The following is a 27342-nucleotide window of genomic DNA, read 5'->3' on the forward strand; positions in this document are numbered from 1 at the left end:
GTCTAAGACTTCAATAACAGATGGTTTATTTTCCTCTCTGTGTCATCTGTTGTATACATTCACCAATGATAATACAGAACAATATGTGATTTGATTTTATGATAATCTTAGTTAAAACCAATTTTTATGCCCCCAAAGGGAGGCATATAGTTTTTGAACCGTCTGTCTGTCGGTCTGTCGGTCTGTCCGCAATTTTCGTGTTCGGTCCATATCTTTGTCATCGATGGATGGATTTTCAAATAACTTGGCATGAATGTGTACCACAGTAAGACGACATGTTGCGCGCAAGACCCAGGTCCGTAGCTCAAAGGTCAAGGTCACACTTAGACATTAAAGGATAGTGCATTGATGGGCGTGTCCGGTCCATATCTTTGTCATCGATGGATGGATTTTCAAATAACTTGGCATGAATGTGTACCACAGTAAGACGACATGTCGCACGCAAGACCCAGGTCCGTAGCTCAAAGGTCAAGGTCACACTTAGACATTAAAGGATAGTGCATTGATGGGCGTGTCCGGTCCATATCTTTGTCAGCCATGGATGGATTTTCAAATAACTTGGCATGAATGTGTACCACAGTAAGACGACGTGTCGCGCGCAAGACCCAGGTCCGTAGCTCAAAGGTCAAGGTCACACTTAGACGTTAAAGGTCATTTTTCATGATAGTGCATTGATGGGCGTGTCCGGTCCATATCTTTGTCATTCATGCATGGATTTTAAAATAACTAAGCATGAATGTGTGGCACAGTAAGACGACTTGTCGCGCGCAAGACCCAGCTCCGTAGGTCAAAGGTCCTAAACTCTAACATCGGCCATAACTACTCATTCAAAGTGCCATCGGGGGCATATGTCATCCTATGGAGACAGCTCTTGTTAATGTTATTTTTTATTCATCAAGTTTTCCTGAATTATTATTTGTTATAACTAATGTCAATCTAATTAAATTTCAACACGAATAAGATATAATCTAATTTGGTGTGAAGCATATTATAATAACATCAGGTAAAGTAAATGTTTCTGTAATTCAGTCAACAGAGTTCTAGGACATGTCTGAATCCATTTAAGTTCTTAGACAGAAAAAATAATGTGTACAACAATATTCAACCACCACATAACATTCATTGATTCTATATAAATAACACACATCTCCCTGAATGTTTGTCTGAATCCTTAAACCATAAACCTGGGTTTTATCAGGTCATTCTAAAAATAGACACAGGGGCTGATTAGAGAATGTGCTATTAGCAGCTTCTAATGAGATTGGTTTGAAACGTTATTTATGTCTTCCATGGTAAGAAATAGTCATATTAGATAACTCTTGATTGAACATTTATCGATATGAATACTTTACTAATATATTGTTGTATAGGCTTGTACTCTGTATCTTCTACATGCACATACCAATGCATGATTACCTCCCCTGATTTTAATGAAAATGGATTTATCTCTGTAAATATTTATAGAACTCATTTGAAATTTCATTATTGTCTTTAGTTGGACTGAGGCAATCAGGGTAGATAGCTATGGACTGATTTTATGTCAAATTACCTCCCTTTGTTTCAAATTAAAATGGGTGTATCTTGGTAAGCAATGAAGACACTGATTTGAAATGTCATTTGTGCCATCAGATGGACTCTGACAATCAGGGTAGATATTTTTTGACTGAATTTATGACAGATTACCTCCCTTTAATTTATGTAAACAAATATATCTTAGCAGCATCTAATGAGATTGGTTTTAAATGTTATTTAAGTCTTCCAGGGTAAGGAATAGTCATGTTAATACAAAAATGCAGCATTTGAGCATAGGACACTCAAACTTGGTATGGAAATTGGCCCTGACTAGGTCAAAAGGGACTGTTACAAGAAAATGTTTATCCTGATAATATTTAATGTGTATGCCTATGTGCTCTATGTCAAAACTTGATCATATCATTTTGAGCAATGGTAATCAGGTGAGCGATACAGGGCCATCATGGCCCTCTTGTTTCCTATCTATTTGCTCACACCTGAGCATGGCAGGTGAAGCTGTTAGTATTGATTTTGTCCATCATCCCTCCTTCATCTGTCCACATTTAGCTTGTGTTAAAGATAGTACAGTCATTTTACTATTGGATTTCATAACTTGTATCTCCTTAAAAGCTCAGCTGCTGTAATTCGCCATTTTAATCATGATTGCAAGTGTTATTGCCCCTGATATGGCAAAAATTACTGATTTTAGTTTTGTGTGCACTGTAACCAATTCATTTATATTTTGATGTTTACCAAACTAGGTTAGATGTTTGGATAATTGGCGCTGAAGTCACACTGCCCCAGAAATGGTTAAATTGAAGATTTTAAGTTTGTTCACACTCTAGTCTTCATTTGCACTAAACAATGCCAATTGTTAGATGTACAAAACACATCGACTTACAGTTTGAGAGTTCAGTTTTTAGTCTCATCTGCCGATTAGGGAAATCAGCATAATTTACCTCGTTGTATTGAGGTAAGAACCATTATCAAACTGAATAACACTACCAAAATAACAGACCATTCCATTATTAAAAGTACAAAAACATCAACTGACCTGAAAATGAGACTATAATGGAGAGATTTATCCAAGGGAGACAATGAGTACAATTAATACATAACATTTTCTTGCATGGTAGATTCCCTTTGTTTTGCTTTATATTGTACGTTGAGTGTTGATCTGTATACCTATTATTACATGAGAATACTAATTAACTGCCGCGAAATATTTATCCCAAAACAGGTTCTGGTTAGTATGAAAAAGTAACAGTTTTTATAACCAAATTTAAGCCTCCAGTAAATACATATTTTACATCGCTGAGTAATATTATATTAACTGTATTTTCGGATGTAGCAAGAGCTGAAGTTTTTATAAGGTAAATTTCATCAGAGTAAGTTAATGTAAAAGATATTGACAGATAAAAAAACATCGAAATCTATCTGGGAACTGGTTCCTGGCCAGTACATGGAGGTTGAGAAAACTTTTCATTATGCAAAAAAAAAGGCAGAAATCAGATACTGTCATTTTTGTTAGTAGTTTAATGATGGTTTCATGAATATATAAAATTTAAATTGTACATCTTAAAGCATTAATCTCATTTTAATTTTATGAAAACTAGTTTGGAATTCCTGAACACACTAGTAGCTTAGGTTTAAGTTTTTATTCTTTTTTTTAATAGGGTTGAATGTACGATTATCGTGAACAACAAGACCTTGTTATATTTATATAAAGAAGGAAATTATCCATTACAGCAATATTGAATATAATTCATCTCACCGCTTGAAATATTGGCTAACAAGTTCACCCAAAGATACATACTGTGTGATATTTGTCAAGTAAATTTTTCCAGTAGAGTGTTTTTTTACAAGATTATAGCTTTTATTAAGCAATTTAAGCTCACCTGAAACCACTATTAGTGTAGATGGATGGTTTAGCGTCCGTCATCAGCTGTCCAAAGACTAGGTTACTAAGTCAAGTTATAGAAATACCTTGTTGACACCCTGCCGTATTATCTACTTGAAATTTATGAAACCTGGTCATAATGTTTGTCTTTATGAAACTGGATCATAAGGAATTCTAGCACCGAGTTCAAAATTTGAACATTCTAGAGGACATACTTTTTTCTTGATCTTTATTCAACATGGTTACAAAGAATATTTGTCTTGATGAAGTCTAGGTCAAGTTTAAAACTGGATAATCTGGGCTTGAAAATACTTTCAGGATGGTTTACATGAAATTTGATTCCGAAGTAACCTGGGCATAAAATAAAGGTCACAAGGTCAGTTTGTAGAAAAAATTAAAACTTCATAATCTTCATAAGACTTATCCATGTCCATTTAGTTGTGTGTGAAATACAGTTGTTACCTCCCATGGTATCACGGGTATGAAAGGTTGCCTGCGGCACAAAATGTGCCACACTGAAATGAAGGCATCGCGCTTCCGACGGCGCAGGCATTGCGCAGGATGTTTACAAAAATAACGAGCACGGTGAGAAAAATTGAATGTTTTTGGTTATTGTCTTGTTACAGTCAACACTTTTTAGAAATCGGGGAATGCAGCGGGATGTAGTTATGTCTTGCCGACAAATCCATGCCCAGTTTGTGAAGAAATATGTAATATTGTTATTTTGCGCGTGTTTTTCATCGGATACAGTAACGTGAAAATTACAAAAGCAGTGCATATTCCGAGTCATTTCACATCCTGCAGAAAAAGGAATGATGTATTTTTGTAGTATATTATAAAAAGACATGATATCTGATCGATTGAGATAAAATACATGTCAAGAAAAAGGCATAACCCCTCGTTCTGCCGACTTTTCAGTCCAGTGCCGCAGGCATCTCGATGGTGCCGCAGGCATCGCGAGAGGCGCAGTCATCTTGAATACTATCGTAGTCAGTAGTACGTGTAATTTCGACCACCTAACATGTATTAAAGTACAATAAAAAATCAATAACAATGTTGTTCCTCCAGTTGTTGTGTAAGACAAAATTTTCTGAACCCGAACTTTGTAATATTAATAGCTATTTTGAGAAGTTTGCAATATTTTTCCTCGCTGTTTTGTGGGATGGGGTCAGATCCCTTTCAGTTGAGAAAATCACGTCATTTTATATCGAACTGGGATTATTTCTCCTAAAATAACAATATTCAATTACAAAACATTTCCATTTGTAACAATTATTGATAGTTAGTTCAAAGCAAGGTATGAAAACCAACATTGGAGCACAAAAACTGTCATAACTTTTGTCATTTTTCAACCAATTTTTTTGCTTTTGTTTCAGCATCGAGTGTTTTTTCTTTACAGTTCGGGCGTACTTTTTTTTATAAGCGGTGAGCTGAATCCCTCCCCCCCCCCCCCCCCCCCCCCCCCCCCCCCCCCCCCCAAAAAAAAAAAATAAGGTATTGCTGAGAATCGCTGTTACTGCGTTCCAGCGTTCCAAAAAAAAGGAACGCAAAAACAAACAAAAAAATCGTAAAAACATGAAACTTCTTTGGCTCATCTCGCGCCATGTTTTTCTGTAACAGTACATCAGCACCAAATTCACTGTTAGGTCAAGATATTTAAATACGAACGAAGAATATTTAGAACTACTGTTCCCAAGTTTTGTGTGGAAAAGAACCAATGAAGTTGAGATCTTTCGAAAAATTTGTCCAAAAAGGGGCTTAACTTGTTTTAATTATTTCTGAAATTCTACAAAAATATTAACGTACTTTACTCACTCTTTGTCGTTCAAATATGATTTAGGTCTGTGCACTGACTGTACACATAAAGTTTACGTCTGACCATAAGGAGTTCTAAATCATTTTCTTTTCTCTTTTAATACGCACTGAATGCACATCCATCTGAAAATATAAAATTAACAAGATACTTAACATTCGATAACTTTATAATTTGCTTCTTTTCCACATAAAATTTGTGAACAGTGTCGTTTTAAGGGAAGTTTCATGTTTTTACGTTTTTTTTTGTGTGTCTTGTTTCGTTCCTTTTCTTCGGAAAGTCAAAACAGTGATTTTTTTGCCATTTCTTTTTTTCGTTTTTCTTTCTTTTTTGTTAGGGTGGGGGTGGGGGAACTCAGCTCATCGCTAATCAAAATAGTACGCCAAAACTGTAAAGAAAATAAAAACAACAATACTTGATGCTAAAACAAAAACGTCAAAACTGGCTGAAAAATGACAAAAGTTATGACAGTTTTGTGCTCCAATGCTGGTTTCCATACCTTGCTTTGAAGTAAGCAACAATGATTGTTACTAATGGTAATGTTTGGTAATTGAATATTGTTATTTTAGGAGAAAATAATCCCAGTTCGTATAAAATGACGTGATTTTCCCAACTGGAAGCGACCTGGCCCCATTCCCCAAAACAGCGAGAAATAATACTGCAAACTTCTTAAAATAGCTATTAATATTACAAAGTTCGGGTTCAGAAGATTTGTCTTACACAATAACTGGAGGAACAACATTGTTATTGATTTTTTTTTTGTACTTTAATACATGTTAGGTGGTCGAAATTACACATACTACTGACTACAAATAGTATTCAAGATGACTGCGCCCCTCGCGATGCCTGCGGCACTGGACTGAAAAATCGGCAGAACGAGGGGATATGCCTTTTCCTTGACATGTATTTTATCTCAATCGATCAGATATCATGTCTTTTTATAATATACTTCAGAAATACATCATTCCTTTTTCTGCAGGATGTGAAATGACTCGGAATATTCACTGCTTTTGTAATTTTCTCGTTACTGTACCCGATGAAAAACACGCGCAAAATAACAATATTACATATATCTTCACAAACTGGGCATGGATTTGTCGGCAAGACATAACTACATCCCGCTGCATTCCCCGATTTCTAAAAAGTGTTTACTGTAACAAGACAATAACCAAAAACATTCAATTTTACTCACGGTGCTCGTTATTTTTATAAACATCCTGCGCAATACCTGCGCCGTCGGAAGCGCGATGCCTTCGTTTCAGTGCGGCACATTTTGTGCCGCAGGCAACGTTTCATACCCGTGGGTATACTTATTCATAACATATATTTAAGGTCAAACAGTGAAGGTCCAGTGAGCGACTTTTGTGCATCATGGCCCTCTTGTTTTTTCTGCTGCTATATATGAAGAAGCTTATTTGTTCAGTAATCTGTCAATTAAACCATCAATAATCAGATAACATTTGCCTCATATAGGATTGTTATCCTATTTTAGAACAGTCTTAAATTAGAATGGTATCAAACCTTACTAATAGCATCATTTATCAGGTTTTTGGGAAATAAAGTCATTTTGACCTTTCAATGTAAAATGAATGGGATTTGTTAGGATAAATATTTCTTGGATGAACCCAGCACTGAAATCCCGAAAAGATAGTCATCTATGAAAATTAATGATTTTAGTGATGTTACTTACCTGCCTCGGTAGCCTAGTCATAGAGCGCCCGCTCCGAGGGCAGGAGGTCGAGGGTTTGATACCTGGCCGTGTCATATTAAAGACGAAAAAAGTGGTACTTAAGTAGCTTCCTTGATTGTCCCTCAGAATTAAGAGGATAGTGCTAGGACTGGTCAGCCCGGTGTCAGTATAATGTGACTGGGTGGCATATCATGGCACGGTCTATGACATGATATTCCAGTGAGGTAGCACTATGAAGTTGGGCATTGTGCTCATTGCTACAAGTAGACACCGTCGTTTAATTATATGACTGAAAAATTGTTGAAAAAGACGTTAAACACACAATTCTTGTTTTAAAATTACCTAGGAAAAGAAATCAAAATTTATCATTTTGTATCTTCTGAAAAGTGACCAAAACTGATGCAGAGCAGCATCTTAGACTTACAGTCTTTCTTCATAATGAAGCTAACATTTTCTCAGAAAAGCCTTTTCTCTCTATAGTCTAAGGCACATCTCAACAGTCAGAGATAAAATATTGTAAATTGTTTTAGAAAGTGCTATTAAAGAGGATTTTATTGTTCTCTTGAGAAGGAACACTTATGGTTGACATTTCATACTTGACTGAGCAGTTAATGGATACAACGGTACTGTCAAAGGCATCCGATTACCAGTAGGGCACCGCGATCTTGGACTTGTGCATATTCATTACAAATAGCCTCTATGTCAATGTGTGTTAGTGCATCTTTAAGTAAATCTATTGTGAATTGTACATTATACAAGCCAGGCTGACAAAAAACAATAATGTGTGTAGAGTATTAACCAGTGCATTGAATATTTGATACTGTAAAATAGAGATTAATATTAGGGGCCTCCATGTCCGAGTGGTTAAGGTCGCTGACTTCAAATCACTTGCCCCTCACCGATGTAGGTTTGAGCCTCACTTGAGGTGTTGAATTCTCCATGCGAGGAAGCCATCCAGCTGGCTTACGGAAGGTCGATGGTTCTACCAGGTGCCCGCTCGTGATGAAATAATCTGTGCGATGTTAAACCCAACAAAAACAAAAGAAGAAAAAAAAAGAGATTAATATTATGAATATGCATGATCTAAAAATAGACTCATGTAAAGAAATAGTCGTTGGTCATGTGATGTTTTATCTGTGTAATTTGCAAATGCTGAAGTATAGGTTTGCAGATGATTCTTTTAATTTTTCTACGCCCGTTTGAAAAACGGGACGTATTATGGGAACGCCCCTGGCGGGCTGGTGGCATCCACAGACTTTGTCCGGAGCATATCTTCTTCATGCATGGAGGGATTTTGATGAAACTTGGCACAGTTGTTCACCATTATGAGACAGAGTGTCATGCGCAAGAACCAGGTCCCTGGGTCTAAGGTCAAGGTCACACTTAGAGGTCAAATGTCAAAGTCAAGAATGACTTTGTCCGGAGCATATCTTCTTCATGCATGGAGGGATTTTGATAAACCTGGCACAATTGTTCACCATCATGAGACGGAGTGTCTTGCACAAGAACCAGGTCCCTTTGTCTAAAGTCAAGGTCACACTTAAAGGTCAAAGGTCAAATTCAAGAATGACTTTGTCTGGAGCATTTCTTCTTCATGCATGGAGGGATTTGATATAACTTGGCACAAATGTTCACCACCATGAAACGGAGTGTCATGTTCAAGAACCAGGTCCCTAGGTCTAAGGTCAAGGTCACACTTAGAGGCCAAAGGTCAGATACAAGAATGACTTTGTCAGAAGCATTTCTTCTTCATGCATGGAGGGATTTTAATGTAACTTGGCACAATTGTACACCATCATGAGACGAAGTGTCATGCGCAGGTCCCTGCTTTAGAATTACTTCCCTTTGTTGTTACTATAAATAGCTTAGATTGTAACTTTTTCATTACTAGTCATAGGGAAAAATGGAGACCACTTTTCTGTAGTACAACATGCATGTTACATCCAATTTTGAAGTATATTTTGACCAATCTCTACCTGGGAAGGATTTTTGTGTTGACTTACAATTTTTTTTTGGATTTTTCTTTTTTTTTAAGATTAACTTCCCTTAACTGTTACTATAAATAACTTATATTGTAACTTTTTTATAATTGACCATAGGGAAAAGCCAAGATCACTTTTCTGTGGTACAACATAGATGTTACTTTCAAATTTTAGGTGTATTTTAAGGTATCTCTACCTGGTAAGGAGTTTTTATGTGGATTTAGAAAAACAATAGAATTACAATAATTACTAAACAACCACAAAATTACACAAATACAGGTGCTAGAGTAAAGAAATTTGCTGAGACGGGCGTATATTGTGACATTCTGGCACTTTTGTTTGACCTGTTTAGATCTTTTTCTTGCGTTTTGTAAATGCATATCTGAAATATTTTTGGGTATATAGATACTGATACTGATCCTTGCGTGTATCAGTGCTATACACTGGGCACGTTAAAGAACCAGGCTGTCTATTCGAAACGAGCTAGGCTAAGTTAGCCGGACAAACCTGTATCTGATTTCTGATCTCTCTGTCATGGGGGCTTTATCTCACTCTGTCCCTCTGGTCAGATCGCTCTGTGTCTGTACTAGTAGAGGATGAATTATGCGCCCTGTGTGGCTGCATTTGAACTATGTAAAGCGTCTTTGAACGTGAAATTGATCATGAAAAGGGCGCTATATAAATCTGGTATAATAATAATAATAATAATAATAATAATAATAATAATAATATCTATCTGCAGATACTCGCGCGTGTTAATCACATGGCGAAAACATTCGGGGGAGGACTTACTAGCTTCTTACTAACTTCTGCCCAGAATTCAGAAGATTTTCTTGTTGCAGTCAAATGAACATAATTTTCATTACTGTCATATTAAACATCTGTAACATAAAATGAAAACAGATTTTCTTAAAAGAGAGAATATTGCATATGTGTTAGAAGGAACCTTTTGCTAGTAGAGTAATTAAAGGACCCTAATGACTGATGCCAGTCTAAGCAGCAACTTTACAAGATTAAACAAAAAAACCAACAATATTCAAGTGGAGATATTAAGCAGTTTCATTTGTCCATTAGTAAATTTGTACTTTAAATACATTTAAACTTCTTGTCTGAACTTAATTCAATATCATGCACAGGATTTTGCTTACTTTACAGCTTGGGAAACATAAAACAGTCCATTTAACTTTTTGAAAGCATCTTAAATATCATAATTAAAGGTACTTAAATTACTGTAGTTTACATATAATTACTATATATTTAACAAACATCAGACTCTAATTCTATATTGTATGATATGATTGACAAGTGTCTGAGAGACTGCATTGAAATGCATTGCAATATTACACTGTTGTCTCATATTCTTAGAGGCCTAAGTGGTAGTTTAACCCTTAGCCTGCTGCAGGCGAATTTAACAGCCTTTGCAAACAGCTTGGAACCAGATCAGACGCCGATTAAATCGGCGTCTGATCAGGTTCCAAGCTGTTTGCTACTCTTGACAATATTTCTTCCAATTTTGAATGAACTTTACAATTTTAGCAGACGACAATTTATCTAGCATGCTAAGGGTTAATATTCCCAATAACCGATTAACCATTTCATAAACAATATTTGGATGTAATTTTGTAGAAATCAGATGGAGCCATGAGATGTTACAGAAATTAAATAATGAAAAATCTTGAGGATATTAGAGAAAATATGGAATTACTTGTTTTCTTTTGAAATAATGTTCTCAAAGACTATCAAGTAACATATAATGATATAAAAAATACTGTTGCAAAACTGAAATATTGTTAATATCTGACTACATTAAATTCAGTTAATGAAATAAAATAAGAAGGAAGCCATAATTAAAGTAAGATTCACTTGTTAATTGATGCTATTTCTGTACACTTTCCAAATATCTCTCAGCTTCCTTGTTTTTCTTCTTGTACAGCTTGCACTTTTCAAATATCTCTCAGCTTCGTTCCCAAACCAAAATAGTGAGCTTAATTAAGCTTGCATTAAGGTCGCAGCAAGATTGCAGTTGCGATCTTAACAAGCATGCAGTAAGATTGCGATTGGAACCATCGCAACCATAATTTAAGCTTGCGCAAACTAATTCGCGTGCTTCCTGCAACCTATTTAAGATCTTGCAAGCTTGTAAGGTTGAGCATGCTTGCGATTGGAACCCTAGAGATCTTAACTGTGACCTTGCAAGTTTGCACAATCATAATAAGATTGCAAGCTTGCACAATCTTGCAAACTTACACAATCATAAGATTGCAAGCTTGCGCAATCTTGCAAGCTTACACACACTTATATGGGTGTAGACAAAAACATTTGCCAGTCTCGTGCAACCTTGTAACCATAAGAAGGTTGCGCAAGCTTGCAAACTACACTATCTTCCTAAACCTTATTTAGGTTTGAGAGACAGTTTTAATAATGTTAGATTCTAAAAATTATAAAACTTTTGCACTTTCATAAAACAATATTTGCAGTGATAAGTAGATAAAGCCTTAACAATCAGGGACAATATTTTTTAAAACAACATGTTTTGACATAAAAAAATTAATATTTGGTTTAATATATTACCTCCCTTTTATATGTATCAGTGAACTAAAAGAGTTTTAAAAAGGTTACAGGATCGCAAGCTAGTCGCAATCTTAAATAGTATTAAGATCCCAGGATGCTCACATAGAAATTAAGTTTGCAAAAGAAGAAGAAATGACAAGGTCAAAATAGCTAATTCCGGCCCTATCAGGGGCCATAACTCTGGAACCCATTTTGGGTTCTGGCCAGTTCAAGAAACTTGTGTCACCAAAAGATCTGGGTTCCATTCTTGAACCGGCCAGATCCTGTAATGGGTTCCAGAGTTATGGCCCCTGAAAGGGCCAAAATTGGCTATTTTGACCTTGTCTGCACAATAGCAGTTTCATTTATGATTTGATTTTAACAAAACTTGCACACAACTTGTATCACCATAAGATCTCGATTCTTTTTATACGCCCGCAGGGACGTGTTATGTTATCGCCTCGGTGTCCGTCTGTCTGTCTGTGTGTTGGTTAGCAATTTCCTTTCCGCTCTGTAACTCTTGGACCCCTTGATGGATTTCAGAGAAACCTGATACAAATGTTCACTCATTGAAAGGATGTGCAGAGCACATGTTTCGGATGGCTAAATTCAATGTCAAGGTCACACTTAGGGGTCAAAGGTCATATGACTTTGTTTTATGTGAATATTGCTCTGCATTTGCGTTGCATTGCAGTGCTCTTGTTTTTATTTGGCAGATCCTTCTTCTGTTCGCTTACAATATTTTTTTATTACTTCCCTTTTATGTTACTATAAATAGCTTATTTAGTAACTTTTTTACTATTGGCCGCCGTAGGGGAAAACTGAGACCACTTTTCTGTGGTACAACATGGATGGTACCTTCAATTTTTAGGTGTATTTTGACATATCTGTACCTGTATCTGTATATTTTTTGTTTTTGTTTTTGGTTAAAGCAATGGTACTCAGGTGAGCAATAAAGGGCCATCATGGCCGTCTTGTTATAATTGAATGTAGCGAACTGAGCCAGTCTAGATCCTATGACCAATTATCTCTGTGAAAATCTCTAAAATAGACTGGCTTTTGTCTATGAAATGGAGACAAAAGAAAGGGGGGAAAATGTAGAAATATATTTATTATCAGTCTAGTGGCTAATCTGTAATAATGGCTGTATAATTCCGGGAAAAATAAGATAAGATTTTGTTGTTGTTTAGGGTTTCTGTATGGGGAAAAATTAAAAAATTGTGTGTGTGTTTTTTTTTCAGAGAAGATGAGACTGACAGTGTTAGGGCTGTCACTGCTGGTGGCGGTTGCCATGGTAACAGCAGAAGATCCCATGTAAGTAAAAAATTACTGGATTTTGTCTGATTTTCTTGTTCCTTTGGCTTCGAATATTTGGAAAGCTGAATGGGTTGGAGATCGGGTCTAGCTTCATGTCAAGTCATGCTACCCAAACCTCAGTATATGTAGTATTATTATACCCCCACAAAACGAAGTTTGGGGGGCTATATAGGAGTGAGCTTGGCAGTCGGTTGACCGGACGGTCCGTCCGTTGGTTTTGCATGGTTTCCGGATGATAACTCAAGAACGGCTTGACCAATTTAAATAATTTTTCGTACACAGGTGTAACATCAGAAAATACAGGTCAAGTTCGAATTTGGGGTCAGTAGGTCAAAGGTCAAGGTCACAGTGACCCTGAACAGTTAAATGGTTTCCGGACGATAACTTGAAAACGCTTGGGCCTAGGATCATAAATTTTGGTACACAGGTATAACATCATGAAATGCAGGTCAAGTTCGACTTTGAGGTCTGTAGGTCAAAGGTCAAGGACACAGGGACCCTGAACAGTTAAATGGTTTCCGGATGATAACTTGAGAACCCTCGGGCCTAGGATCATGAAAATTTGGTACACAGGTGTAACATCCTGAAATGCAGGTCAAGTTCGACTTTGAGGTCTGTAGGTCAAAGGTCAAGGTCACAGGGACTTGGAACAGTTAAACAGTTTCCGGATGATAACTTGAGAAAGCTTGGGCCTAGGATAATAAATTTTGGTACACAGGTGTAACATCATGAAGTGCAGGTCAAGTTCGACTTTGAGATCTGTAGGTCAAAGGTCAAGGTCACAGTGACTGGGAACAGTTAAATAAGTTTCCGGATGATAACTTGAGAACACTTGGGCCTAGGATCATAAATTTTGGTACACAGGTGTAACATCATGAAATACAGGTCAAGGTTTTACTTTGAGGTCAGTAGGTCAAAGGTCAAGGTCACAGTTACTTGGAACAGTTAAACGGTTTCAGGATGATAACTTGAGAATGCTTGGGCTTAGGATCATGAAAAGTGATAGGGAGGTTGGTTATGACTAGCATATGACCCCTAATAACTTTGAGGTCAGTAGATCACAGGTCAAGGTCACAGTGACCCGGAACATTTAAACAGTTTTCGGACAATAACTTGAAATTGCTTGGGACTAGGATCAGGAAACTTAATCTGGAGGTTGGTCATGTCAAGCAGATGACCCATATTGATTTTAAGTTCCAAAGGTCAAAGGTCATTTAAACCTTTTACGGACAATAACTGGAGAACGCTTGGGCGGAGGATCATGAAACTTCATAGGGAGGTTGATCATGACTAGCAGATGACCTCTATTGATTTTGTAGTCAGTAGGTCAAAGGTCAAGCAAGTTCGGCTTTGACATTGGCTTAGTTCTGTGACAAGGCCATATTGTGGGGGTATAATTCGTCACTCCTGTGACAACTCTAGTTATATTATGGTTTGTATAAATCACCAGTCCATAGCAATACGGCTGGTCTGTATTCAACACACATTTGCTGGGCTAATAGCAATACGACTGGTCTGTATTCAACACACATTTGCTGGACTAATAGCAATACGACTGGTCTGTATTCAACACACACTTGCTGGGCTAATAGCAATACGACTGGTCTGTATTCAACACAGAGTTGCTGGGCTAACAGCAATACGACTGGTCTGTATTCAACACACACTTGCTGGGTTAACAGCAATACGACTGGTCTGTATTCAACACACACTTGCTGGGATAATAGCAATATAACTGGTCTGTATTCAACACACACTTGCTGGACTAATAGCAGTACGACTGGTCTGTATTCAACACACATTTGCTGGGCTAACATCACACATTTGCTGGGCTAATAGCAATACGACTGGTCTGTATTCAACACACATTTGCTGTGCTAATAGCAATACAACTGGTCTGTATTCAACACATATTTGCTCTGCTAATAAGTCAAAAATTTGATGAATCACTTGCCCATCACTGATACGGGTTTGAGCCTCACTTTGGGCGATGTTCTGCAAGTGAGAAAGCCATCCAGTAGATCTATGAAAGGTCGATGATTCAGCCCAGGTGCGCACCTGTGATGAGGGCACCTAGGGTCACAATAGGACCTATAATTGTATCAGTGAAACGTTAAACCCAGCAAAACAGACAAACTTATTAAATGTCTTGACGAACCTTGGGCTATAGCTTTGACTATTGGCTGGCAAACAATTAAGTTAAAGAAAGTTTGTATTGTATTTGTAATGACATGATATAGTAAAGAGATTTATGAGTCAATAAAATACCATTCATTAAAGATTATTTAATGCCCACGTAACATGGGTAAGTAATCATACTGTGATAAAGTGCAATATTTGTTTTATATCTTATGCATTTTCTTCATTTCTTTCACATTGTGCCACATCTAGCCACTACATTTTGCCAATTTTTAGTTCACCTGACCTTTGTTCAGGGTGGGTGATGGTCCAGCATCCTGCATCTGTCATCAGGTATTTGGCATATTCACCTTTGAAACTATTAGTTAGAATCACATCAAACTTGTTTCAAATAGTAGGGACTACGAGAGCTACGAGAGAACTACTACTGAAAATTTACACAACATATCTTTAATTATTTTCTTAACTCCGCTTTGGTAGCTATAATACACAAAATTATCAGATATAAAAAGCATTCTTTGAAATAATTTGAACCATCAAGAATTGTACAAAGTAAACATAAAATTGAAATTTACACCTAATGTCAAAACTTTAAACGTGTATGAGAAAGACTTATATAAAACAAATACTTAAAAGATCCCCGTTTATGTTTCAAAATCAACATATTAAACTATAATTACTAAATCCATTGACAGAACATAAAGCTATAATCACAGGAAAAGGTTGATACAGATACCCTGCTATTTTTAGCTCACCTGTCACAAAGTGACAAGGTGAGCTTTTGTGATCGCGCGGTGTCCGTCGTCCGTCCGTCCGTGCGTCCGTCCGTCTGTCCGTAAACTTTTGCTTGTGACCACTCTAGAGGTCACATTTTTCATGAATTCTTTATGAAAGTTGGTCAGAATGTTCATCTTGATGATATCTTGGTCAAGTTCGAAACTGGGTCACGTGCCATCAAAAACTAGGTCAGTAGATCTAAAAATAGAAAAACCTTGTGACCTCTCTAGAGGACATATATTTCACAAGATCTTCATGAAACTTGGTCAGAGTGTTCACCTTGATGATATCTAGGTCAAGTTCGAAACTGGGTCACGTGCCATCAAAAACTAGGTCAGTAGGTCTAAAAATAGAAAAACCTTGTGACCTCTCTAGAGGTCATATATTTCACAAGATCTTCAAGAAAATTGGTCTGAACGTTCACCGTGATAATATCTAGGTCAAGTTCGAAACTGGGTCACGTGCCATCAAAAAGTAGGTCAGTAGGTCAAATAATAGAAAAACCTTGTGACCTCTCTAGAGGCCATATTTTTCATGGGATCTGTATGAAAGTTGGTCTGAATGTTCATCTTGATGATATCTAGGTCAAGTTCGAAACTGGGTCATGTGCGGTCAAAAACTAGGTCAGTAGGTCTAAAAATAGAAAAACCTTATGACCTCTCTAGAGGCCATATATTTCATGAGATCTTCATGAAAGTTGGTCAGAATGTTCACCTTGATGATATCTAGGTCAAGTTCGAAAATGGGTCACGTGCCTTCAAAAACTAGGTCAGTAGGTCAAATAATAGAAAAACCTTGTGACCTCTCTAGAGGCCATATTTTTCATGGGATCTGTATGAAAATTAGTCTGAATGTTCATCTTGATGATATCTAGGTCAAGTTTGAAAGTGGGTCACGTGCCATCAAAAACTAGGTCAGTAGGTCAAATAATAGAAAAACCTTGTGACCTCTCTAAAGGCCATATTTTTGATGGGATCTGTATGAAAATTGGTCAGAATGTTCATCTTGATGATATCTAGGTCAAGTTCGAAAATGGGTCACGTGCCTTCAAAAACTAGGTCATTAGGTCTAAAAATAGAAAAACCTTGTGACCTCTCTAGAGACCATACTTGTGAATGGATCTCCATAAAAATTGGTCAGAATGTTCACCTTGATGATATCTAGGTCAAGTTTGAAACTGGGTCACGTGCCTTAAAAAACTAGGTCAGTAGGTCAAATAATAAAAAAAACCTTGTTACCTCTCTAGAGGCCATACTTTTCATGGGATCTGTATGAAAGTTGGTCTGAATGTTCATCTTGATGATATCTAGGTCAAGTTTGAAACTGGGTCAACTGCGGTCAAAAACTAGGTCAGTAGGTCTAAAATTATTAAAATCTTTTGACCTCTCTAGAGACCATATTTTTCAATGGATCTTCATGAAAATTGGTCAGAATTTTTATCTTGATAATATCTAGGTCAAGTTCAAAACTGGGTCACATGAGCTCAAAAACTAGGTCACTGCGTCAAATAATAGAAAAAACGACGTCATACTCAAAACTGGGTCATGTGGGAAGAGGTGAGCGATTCAGGACCATCATGGTCCTCTTGTTAAGTGATGTAGCAACTTAAATATAACAAAACACCACGCAATAGTCAAAAATCACTGGTGAAAGATGCCAAACTGATGTTTAATAACATCACAGATATGGATGGAAGTGCTGAATAGTTCTACAGACATGTTGCATAGCTCTTTAGACATGTTGCATAGCTCTTTAGACATGTTGGATAGCCCTTCGGACATGTTGAATAGCTCTACAAACATGTTGAATAACTCTACAGACATGTTGAATAGCTCAACAGACATGTTGAATAGCTCTTCAGACATGTTGAATAACTCTACAAACATGTTGAATAGCTCAACAGACATGTTGAATAACTCTACAACATTAGCTCTTCAGATATGTTGCATAGCTCTTCAGCCATACTGGGTAGTTCTTCAGACATGTTGAATAGCTGTACAAACATGTTGGATAGCTCTTCAGACATGTTGCATATCTTCAGACATGTTGAATAGCTCTACAGACATGTTGAATAGCTCTTCAGACGTGTTGAATAGCTCTTCAGACGTGTTAAATAGCTCTTCAGACATGTTGAATAGCTCTTCAGACATGTTGAATAGCTCAACAGACATGTTGAATAGCTCTTCAGACGTGTTGAATAGCTCTTCAGACATGTTGAATATCTCTTCAGACGTGTTGAATAGCTCTTCAGACATGTTGAATAGCTCAATGGACATGTTGAATAGCTCTTCAGACATATTTAATAGCTCTTCAGACATGTTGAATAGCTCAACAGACATGTTGCATATCTTCAGACATGTTGAATAGCTCTACAGACATGTTGAATAGCTCTTCAGACATGTTGAATAGCTCTTCAGACATGTTGAATAGCTCTACAGACATGTTGCATAGCTCTTCAGACATGTTGAATAGCTCTTCAGACATGTTGAATAGCTCTACAGACAGAAAACCTTGTCCAGGGCATAACCTAATACTCTGTAAGGTATTGACTTGATACTTTACACTACAAGCATCATGAAAAATTATTCTTTGGTACTCTTAATCATAATTAGCATGAGAAAGAAAACAGCAATTTATTTTTCGGCTCATATACTTCAAATTCACAACAGAAGCATGTCATTTATTTATTTAAATTTAACGACACACTGCCACAAAACAGTGTATATATTTGCTTTAAATTCATTTGGTGACCCTACTCAAAGTCTGAATACCGTCCTGCTACTTTCAGTCATTTGTATATTACATTACCCACAACTTCTTGTTACCTAACTTCATCAAGTATTGAGTCTGCTGCTTTATTAAGCAATAAATAAGTTTATTTTTAAATAAAATACATGTTCTTCATTTGTTATATTCCCACCTCACAGGTTCATTTCTTCTTAACACAAAAGCCCCTTCTGCTACAGTAATTTCGGGGAGCATCCATCGGTGTTACAGATCACCTTGTCTAAATATTTTGTCAACTTAAGACAGCATATTAGAACCAGCGTTAAAACAGTTCAAAAGTAACATTAAAAAAGAAGGTTTAACCATTATTAATGGATTTGAAGTTATCATAAGCACTTTTGAGACAGTACCTATTTCTGAACAAATATTATTTCAGAAAGTGAAATGCGGTACCATTCTACAGTTAACTTTGTGTTTTTATATCGTAACACATGCATACAAAACTGAATGTTCTTAATTAAGAGGGATGTTATGTGTAACATAATTAGAAAAGTTGAGCATCATTAGAAAGGATAAGCAGTATGTACATTTCAAACATAATGAAGTTTAAAGCAGAATTGATGCCTGGATATAGCAGCGATATGTCTAAACTGGTCACTTTTGGTCAATTCCTTTGGTGGTCACTGTAAATAGGTTAGACTGTCTTGTATAAATATAAAGATAAGAGCATTATGTCTCTCACATGCTTGTCTGTCAATCTGTCCATCTTTCAGTCTGTCTGTGGCTATAGTAGTTTGCCACAAGGTTTGGCAACATGACTCCTCCGACACTACTGGAGGGATTTACACCAAACTTGTGATCATTGTCAAGCCTAGTTGTGCATATTATTGGCATTTTCAGGTCCTATGATTTGCAGCAGTGTTATGACCCTTGGTTCATCAAATTTAATAATGCTTTGGCCACTTCTCTTATATAATAAGGTTTGGTTCCACCAAATCTTACCAGAGTTATCTGTGCCAAACCTTATCTTGCATACTGTCGGCATCTTCCAGGTCAATGATTTTCAGTGGAGTTATGACCCTTGATTTGTCATATTTTCCCTTATCTGCACAACTGCTCTAATACCACCAGTGGGGATTACACCAAACTTCAAAAATATGATCATTGCCAAGGGTAGTTGTGCATATTGTCAGCATGCTCTGGTTCTTTGTTTTTCAGCAGAGATATGGCCCTTGATTTGACAAATTTATCATATTTTAGCCGCTTCTCTTATGTAGTAGGATGGATTTCCTCCAGACCTTACAGGAGTGATAGTGCCATATCTTACTATGCACATTATCAGCATGTTCCACTTCAGTGATTTCAGTGGAGTTATGGCCCTTTATTTGTCAAATTGTATGATATTTTGGCAAATTTTGTTACACCACTGGGCAGATTTCCACCAAACCTGGGCCAAGCCTAGTTACACATATCATTGGCAAGTTCCGATTCAGTGATTTTCAGCAGAGTAAATGGCCTTGATTTGTCATATTTTACAGATTTTACATGACTTGCTGTATACAATTAGGCTGAATTTCAACAAGCCTCATGAGGTATTGGTGTGAAGCATATAGCTGTACATATAATCGTCATGTTCCAATTAATTGATGTTCAGCTGAGTCATGACCATGGATTCATCAAATTCTTTCATTCATGTAACTTCTATACAAGTGGCAGACTTTGCACCAAACTTCGCAGGAGTTGTCGCTGCCTAGCCTAATAGTGTATATCCTTGACATGTTATGGTTAGGTGTGTTTCCCTGGAGTTATGGCCCTTAATTTGTGTCATTTTAGCTTGATTATACAAAGTATATTTTCTGCCCAGGGTCAACGTCAGTGTCCATGATGGCGTCCTTCCTACTGTCCACACCTTATGTGTGCGTTAGGTATTTTGCAGTTTTTTCAGGAACAAACTCGAATAATTCTATGAAAGTGCATGGTTCTTCTTAAGAAGTAGCCCTTTCTAAATGAAATGTTTGAATAATTACTTGATCCTGATAAGCACTGTATATCGTGCAAAATTCTCAGAAAGTGACAAAAATATCCTTCCCATGCTTGACTGTATGGAAGGGCACAATTCTCAGATAAATGAACACATGCTAAGAAATAGATATTGAAGCTACAGGTGCGTCATTCACTTTCGATTTATTCAGTATATAATTGGTAGAAATTTCTTGAAATCATACTTACAAGAATGGAAATGTACAATTTCCTTCGTATTTCTCCACATGTTCTGCGAATAATTAACAGCTCAAACAACACTGGATAAAGCTATGACCAGTGTGTGTTTGGTAAATGTATATGGCTGTTAGGTTAACATTGTCAAGCCAAAGTTGCATTTTAGTGTCAAGTATAATGATTTTTTTTTCTCTCTGATGATGAAATTATGTTAATTTAAACTGTTATTTGTAGGTATATGGGAGTGTTTCCAAAACAAATTCGAACTGGTATGGACTACACCACTGAGTTTACGCTGACGGAAGCAGCCAGCCAGGATGTAAATATATATGGAAGTATACGTAAAACAATGGACACAACAAGCGAATTGGCTTTTACAGGCTCTATGTTCACAATCACAATAGGTAATTAAATGTTATTGGTAGTAGATATAATCAAATGTGTATTACTGTGCAAAAGCCAAAGTTAGTACTTTGCAAACAGTGTGGATTCAGATCAGATCTGTGCAGTCTAATTAGGATTCATACTGCTGTTTATCAGTTTCATAGAAATGCTTAAATTGATAAACACTGTGGATGCAGAGATAACTGAACAATATTGATGTACACCAATCTGGATCCATTCTCATGATGGTTTTTACACAGTGGCACTTTAAACTTTGTATAACTGTGCCTAGCAATTTGACTTGAGCAACTTCAGATGTTGAATCTCCACCATTTGTACATATAAATACGTACACTTTTTTAGCTCACCTGTCACATAGTGACAAGGTGAGCTTTTGTGATCACCCTTCGTCCGTCGTCTGTGCGTGCATCCGTCCATCCGTCAACAATTTCTTGTCTGCACGATAGTGGTTTCATTTATGATTTTATTTTAACCAAACTTGTACACAACTTGTATCACCATAAGATCTCGGTTCCTTTCTTGAACTGGCCAGATCCCATTATGGGTTCCAGAGTTATGGCCCCTGAAAGGGCCAAAATTAGCTATTTTGACCTTGTCTGCACAATAGCAGCTTTATTTATGATTTGATTTTTACCAAACATGCAAACAACTTGTATCACTATAAGATCTTGGTTCCGTTCTTGAACTGGCCAGATTCCATCATGGGTTCCAGAGTTATGTCCCCTGATAGGACCAGAATTAGCTATTTTGACCTTGTCTGCACAATAGCAGCTTCATTTATGATTTTATTTTAACCAAACTTGCACACAACTTGTATCACCATAAGATCTTGGTTCCTTTCTTGAACTGGCCAGATTCCATTATGGGTTCCAGAGTTATGGACCCTGAAAGGGCTAGAATTAGCTATTTTGACCTTGTCTGCACAATAGCAGCTTCATTTATGATTTGAATTTAATCAAACTTGCACAAAACTTGTGTCAACATAAGATCTTGGTTCCTTTCTTGAACTGGCCAGATCCCATTATGGGTTCCAGAGTTATGCCCCCTCCCCCTCTGAAAGGGCCAAAATCAGCTATTTTGACCTTGTATGCACAATAGCAGCTTTATTTATGATTTGATTTTAACCAAACTTGCACACAACTTGTATCACCACAAGATCTTTGTTCCTTTCTTGAACTGGCCAGATTCCGTCATGGGTTCCAGAGTTATAGCCCCTGAAAGGTCCAAAATTGGTTATTTTGGCTTTTGCAGCCATATAGAGACTTCATGTATGGTTTGATTTGATACAAACTTCCAAAATATCTTCAACAACAATAAATCTTGGATTCCATGACGAACCTGTCAGATCCAATCATAGGTTCCAGAGTTATTTTATATCTTATTACCTCTGCTGATTGTAATCAAAAGGGATTTATATCAGTAAGTACTTATAGGACTTATTTGAAATTTCATTATTGTCATTAGTTGGACTGAGACAACCAGGGTAGATAACTATGGACTGAATTTATGTCAATTTACCTCCCTTTATTTCAAATTAAAATGGATATATCTCCGTAACTAATAAAGATACTGGTCTGAAATTTCATTTATGTCAACAGATGGACTTGGACAATCAGTGAAGATACATATTGACTGAATTTATGACAAATGACATTCTTTATTATTTATCTAAATGAATACACCTTAGCAGCTTCTATTGAGATTGGTTTGAAACGATCATATCATTTTGAGCAATGGTACTCAGGTGAGCGACACAGGGCCATCATGGCCCTCTTGTTTTAGAATCTTTATATGTATTTTTAGCATTTAAGTGTTTGCTAAAATTTATCTTCCTGGGGGCAAATTAGCATCAACAGTAAAATCATAGAAAATCTGTTAATACTCAAGAGGCAGCATTTTTTGTTGGATGATCATGTCAGAATTCTTCTTTGAAATCTAGAATATAATTGAATGATCAAAACTAGGACTTGCATGAGGCCAGAAATTAAGTCACTTTGTCAAATCATGGAAAAACCTTGTTAATGCTCTACAGGCCACTTTTTTTCACTTGATCTAGAGCCCACTTTTTAGCTCACCTGTCACATAGTGACAAGGTGAGCTTTTGTGATCGCGCAGCATCCGTCCTCCGTGCGTTCGTCCGTCCGTGCATCCGTCCGTAAACTTTTGAATGTGACCACTCTAGAGGTCACATTTTTTGTGGGATCTTTATGAAAGTTGGTCAGAATGTTCATCTTGATGATATCTAGGTCAAGTTCGAAACTGGGTCACGTGCCATCAAAAACTAGGTCAGTAGGTCTAAAAATAGAAAAACCTTGTGACCTCTCTAGAGGCCTTATATTTGATAAGATCTTCGTGAAAGTTGGTCAGAATGTTCACCTTGATAATATCTAGGTCAAGTTCGAAACTGGGTCACGTGCCATCAAAAACTAGGTCAGTAGGTCTAAAAATAGAAAAACCTTGTGACCTCTCTAGAGGCCTTATATTTGATAAGATCTTCGTGAAAGTTGGTCAGAATGTTCACCTTGATAATATCTAGGTCAAGTTCGAAACTGGGTCACGTGCCATCAAAAACTAGGTCAGTAGGTCTAAAAATAGAAAAACCTTGTGACCTCTCTAGAGGCCATATATTTGATAAGATCTTCGTGAAAGTTGGTCAGAATGTTCACCTTGATAATATCTAGATCAAGTTCAAAACTGGGTCACGTGCCTCCAAAAACTAGGTCAGTAGGTCTAAAAATAGAAAAACCTTGTGACCTCTCTAGAGGCCATATATTTCACAAGATCTTCATGAAAATTGGTCAGAACGTTCACCTTGATGATATCTAGGTCAAGATTTGAAACTGGGTCACGTGCCATCAAAAACTAGGTCAGTAGGTCAAATAATAGAAAAACCTTGTGACCTCTCTAAAGGCCATATTTTTCATGGGATCTGTATGAAAGTTGGTCTGAATGTTTATCTTGATGATATCTAAGTCAGATTCGAAACAGGATCATGTGCGGTCAAAAACTAGATCAGCAGGTCAGATAATAGAAAAACCTTGTGACTTCTCCAAAGGTCATATTTTTCATGGGATCTGTATGAAAGGTGGTCTGAATGTTCATCTTGATGATATCTAGGTCAAGTTCGAAACAGGGTCATGTGCCGTCAAAAACTAGGTCAGTAGGTCTAAAAATAGAAAAACCTTGTGACCTCTCTAGAGGCCATACTTGTGAATGGATCTCCATATGTTCATCTTGATGATATCTAGGTCATGTTCGAAAGTGGGTCACATGCCTTCAAAATGTAGGTCAAATAATGAAAAAACATTGTGACCTCTCTAGAGGCCATATTTTTCATGGGATCTGTATGAAAGTTGGTCTGAATGTTTGTCTTGATGATATATAGGTCAAGTTTGAAACTGGGTCAACTGCGATCAAAAACTAGGTCAGTAGGTCTTGAAATTGAAAAACCTTGTGACCTCTCTAGAGGCCATACCCTTGAATGGATCTTCATGAAAATTGGTCAGAATGTTCATCTTGATGATATCTAGGTCAAGTTTGAAACTGGGTCACATGCCTTAAATAACTAGGTCAGTAGGTCAAATAATAAAGAAACCTTGTGACCTCTCTAGAGGCCATACTTTTCATAGGATCAGTATGAAATTTGGTCTGAATGTTCACCTTGATGATATCTAGGCCAGGTTTGAAACTGGGCAGTCAAAAATTAGGTCAGTAGGTCTAAAATTATTAAAATCTTTTGACCTCTCTAGAGGCCATATTTTTCAATGGATCTTCATGAAAATTGATCTGAATGTTCACCTTGATGATATCTAGGTCAGTTTTGAAACTGAGTCATGTGCGGTCAAAAACTAGGCCAGTAGGTAACAAAATAGAAAAACCTCGTGACCTCTCTAGAGGCCATATTTTTCATGAGATCTTCATGAAAATTAGTGAGAATGCTCACCTTGATGATATCTAGGTAGTTCAAAACAGGGTCACGTACCTTCGAAAACTAGGTCAATAGGTCAAATAATAGGAAAACCTTGTGACCTTTCTAGAGACCATATTTTTCAATGGATCTTCATGAAAATTGGTCAGAATTTTTATCTTGATAATATCTAGGTCAGGTTCAAAACTGGGTCACATGAGCTCAAAAACTAGGACACTATGTCAAATTATAGAAAAAACGATGCCATACTCAAAACTGGGTCATGTGGGAAGAGGTGAGCGATTCAGGACCATCATGGTCCTCTTGTTTTCTCTTGATCGTCCTAAGATTGTCACTATAAAATCTAGGTCAAGTTTAAAACATTATTATCAAAGGTCGTAAACTAGGTCAGGTGGTCAAATTATAGAAAACTATTGTTCACACACCAGGGGCCACATTTAACACTTGATATCCATAAAAAATTGTCAGAATGTTTGTCTATATGAAATCTAGGTCAAGTTCAAAACTGGCTTACACTAGGTCACTATGTCTAATCATTGTTTACGCTGTAGAGGCCACTTCTTCTATTTTATTTTCATAAAACTTTGTCAGAATGTTTGTCTCTCAGAAATTTAGGTCAAGTTCAAAACTTGATTTTCTAGGTCATTTTCTGGTTCATATCATAGGACGATATTTTCAACTCACAAAAGGCACATTCTTTTCCTGATCTTCATGAGACTTAGTCAGAATGTTTGTCTGTTGAATATCTAGGACAAATTATAATCTGGGTCACTTGAGAAAAAACTAGGTCATTAGATCAAATCATAGGAAAACTTTGTTTATAATTTAGAGGCCACTTTTTCAACTTGATTGTCAGAATGTTTATCTGTATGAAATCTAGGTCAAGTTCAAAAGTAGGATACCTGAGGTCAAAATCCATGTTACTAGGTCAGTTCATTATAAATCTTGGTTAATGATCTTACTGATTTACATAAAACATGGTCGAAATGTTTGTCTTCGAAATCTAAGCCAAGTTAGATACTGAGATATCTGTGGTAAGAACTAAGATCAGGTGATCGATACATGGCCTACAGGGCTTTCTTGTATTATAAACCTGTAAATTTTCAGTCTTAGATACAACATATATTTTATCGATGACTACAAAACCTTATATTCAACATGCACATTAAATCGAAAATCACGTAATAATGGTGTCTTGACGTTTTAGATGTCAAAAAGTAAGGTGGATAAGGTGTTGGCCACTCAGTCTAGAGGTATTGGGTTCCAGCCCCACTAGGGTCACGACTATGACTTCTCATATGACACCAGTACTGGTTTTTCCAGGAAGCAGACTCGAGAGTGGTTCCAATAAGCATAAAGCTTTCATCACAATCAAGCTAAAACTAATTAGTATAAACTAAAAAGTTTACAGGATCAAATGAGTTTTCAGTCATTTTCATCCATAATTATGCTCCATTTTGAACAAAATATAGAAATATGTATATATATATATAATAAATATAATAAAAGCCAGGTCTGGCAAAATGCACACATTATTGATCAAGGTACTGTTTCAATTACCCTATTGCATCCTATAACCCAATGCATAAATCAAAAAGCAGATCATTTAAATCTCATACCTGCTGGTGCAGCTGTACCAAGTTGGCTGGAGCCAGGTCTCTTGGATAAATTAAAGACTGCCACAAGGGGAACAAGATAAGATTAGGAAAATTATAATGTGTCATCATTATTATTCTGAGCAATATCTTGCGAATCTGTGAAGGGATTATCCTGATAATGGAATTTTGTTTACTAGAATTTCTCGGAAACATTTTCCTTACAGGGACCTTTATCAAGTTCAATAAGTCAGATGAGTGGCTTAAGGCCAATTTCTGTAATATATTATCATCAATAATTATGCATACCAAATAAAGTTAAAGCATGAAGTTAACAGATGAATTATTTTATATTTTCAGCTCCTGGAAATACTCACGGTTCGCATACAGTAATGGTAAGTTTTACAGATATTTAAGCCGGAGTTCAAACATAAAATATCATAAAAAAGATAGCATTACCTGGCAAATGTAGTTAAAGACATTAAACGAAATTATACCAGCAAAGCTGTTGTGTTTTATACTTAAAACTGATACTGAATGTTGCATCAAAGTGTTTTAAGTAAGCAAAGTTGTTCTCAAGGGAATGGTATTCTCAGTCATTGTAGTATCTGGTGTTCCTTTTTATATGCCCAAGAAATTATGTCTCCCACCACACAGTGGTGTGGGAGACATATTGATTTACTCCAGTCTGTGTGTGTGTGTGTGTCTGTCTGTCACAAAGCTTGTCTGCACTCTTAAGTCGAACATTTCTCATCCGATCTTCACCAAACCTGAACAAAATGTGTTTGAC

The 27342-nt window shown here is 36.7% G+C and overlaps 1 protein-coding gene across 1 annotated transcript in view; it reads left to right on the top strand.

Moving 5' to 3' along the window:
* LOC123549763 (alpha-1-macroglobulin-like) overlaps nucleotides 1-27342 on the top strand; it is a 644650-nt gene that overhangs the window by 39487 nt on the left and 577821 nt on the right. Inside the window, exons 3-5 of the mRNA XM_053546604.1 lie at nucleotides 12692-12761; nucleotides 20859-21028; nucleotides 26913-26947. Coding sequence (XP_053402579.1) covers nucleotides 12694-12761; nucleotides 20859-21028; nucleotides 26913-26947 — 273 coding nt within the window. The 5' untranslated portion in view covers nucleotides 12692-12693. The remainder of the gene's footprint in view (nucleotides 1-12691; nucleotides 12762-20858; nucleotides 21029-26912; nucleotides 26948-27342) is intronic.

Source organism: Mercenaria mercenaria, chromosome 6 (genome assembly GCF_021730395.1).
Source record: "Mercenaria mercenaria strain notata chromosome 6, MADL_Memer_1, whole genome shotgun sequence".
NCBI lineage: Eukaryota > Metazoa > Mollusca > Bivalvia > Venerida > Veneridae > Mercenaria > Mercenaria mercenaria.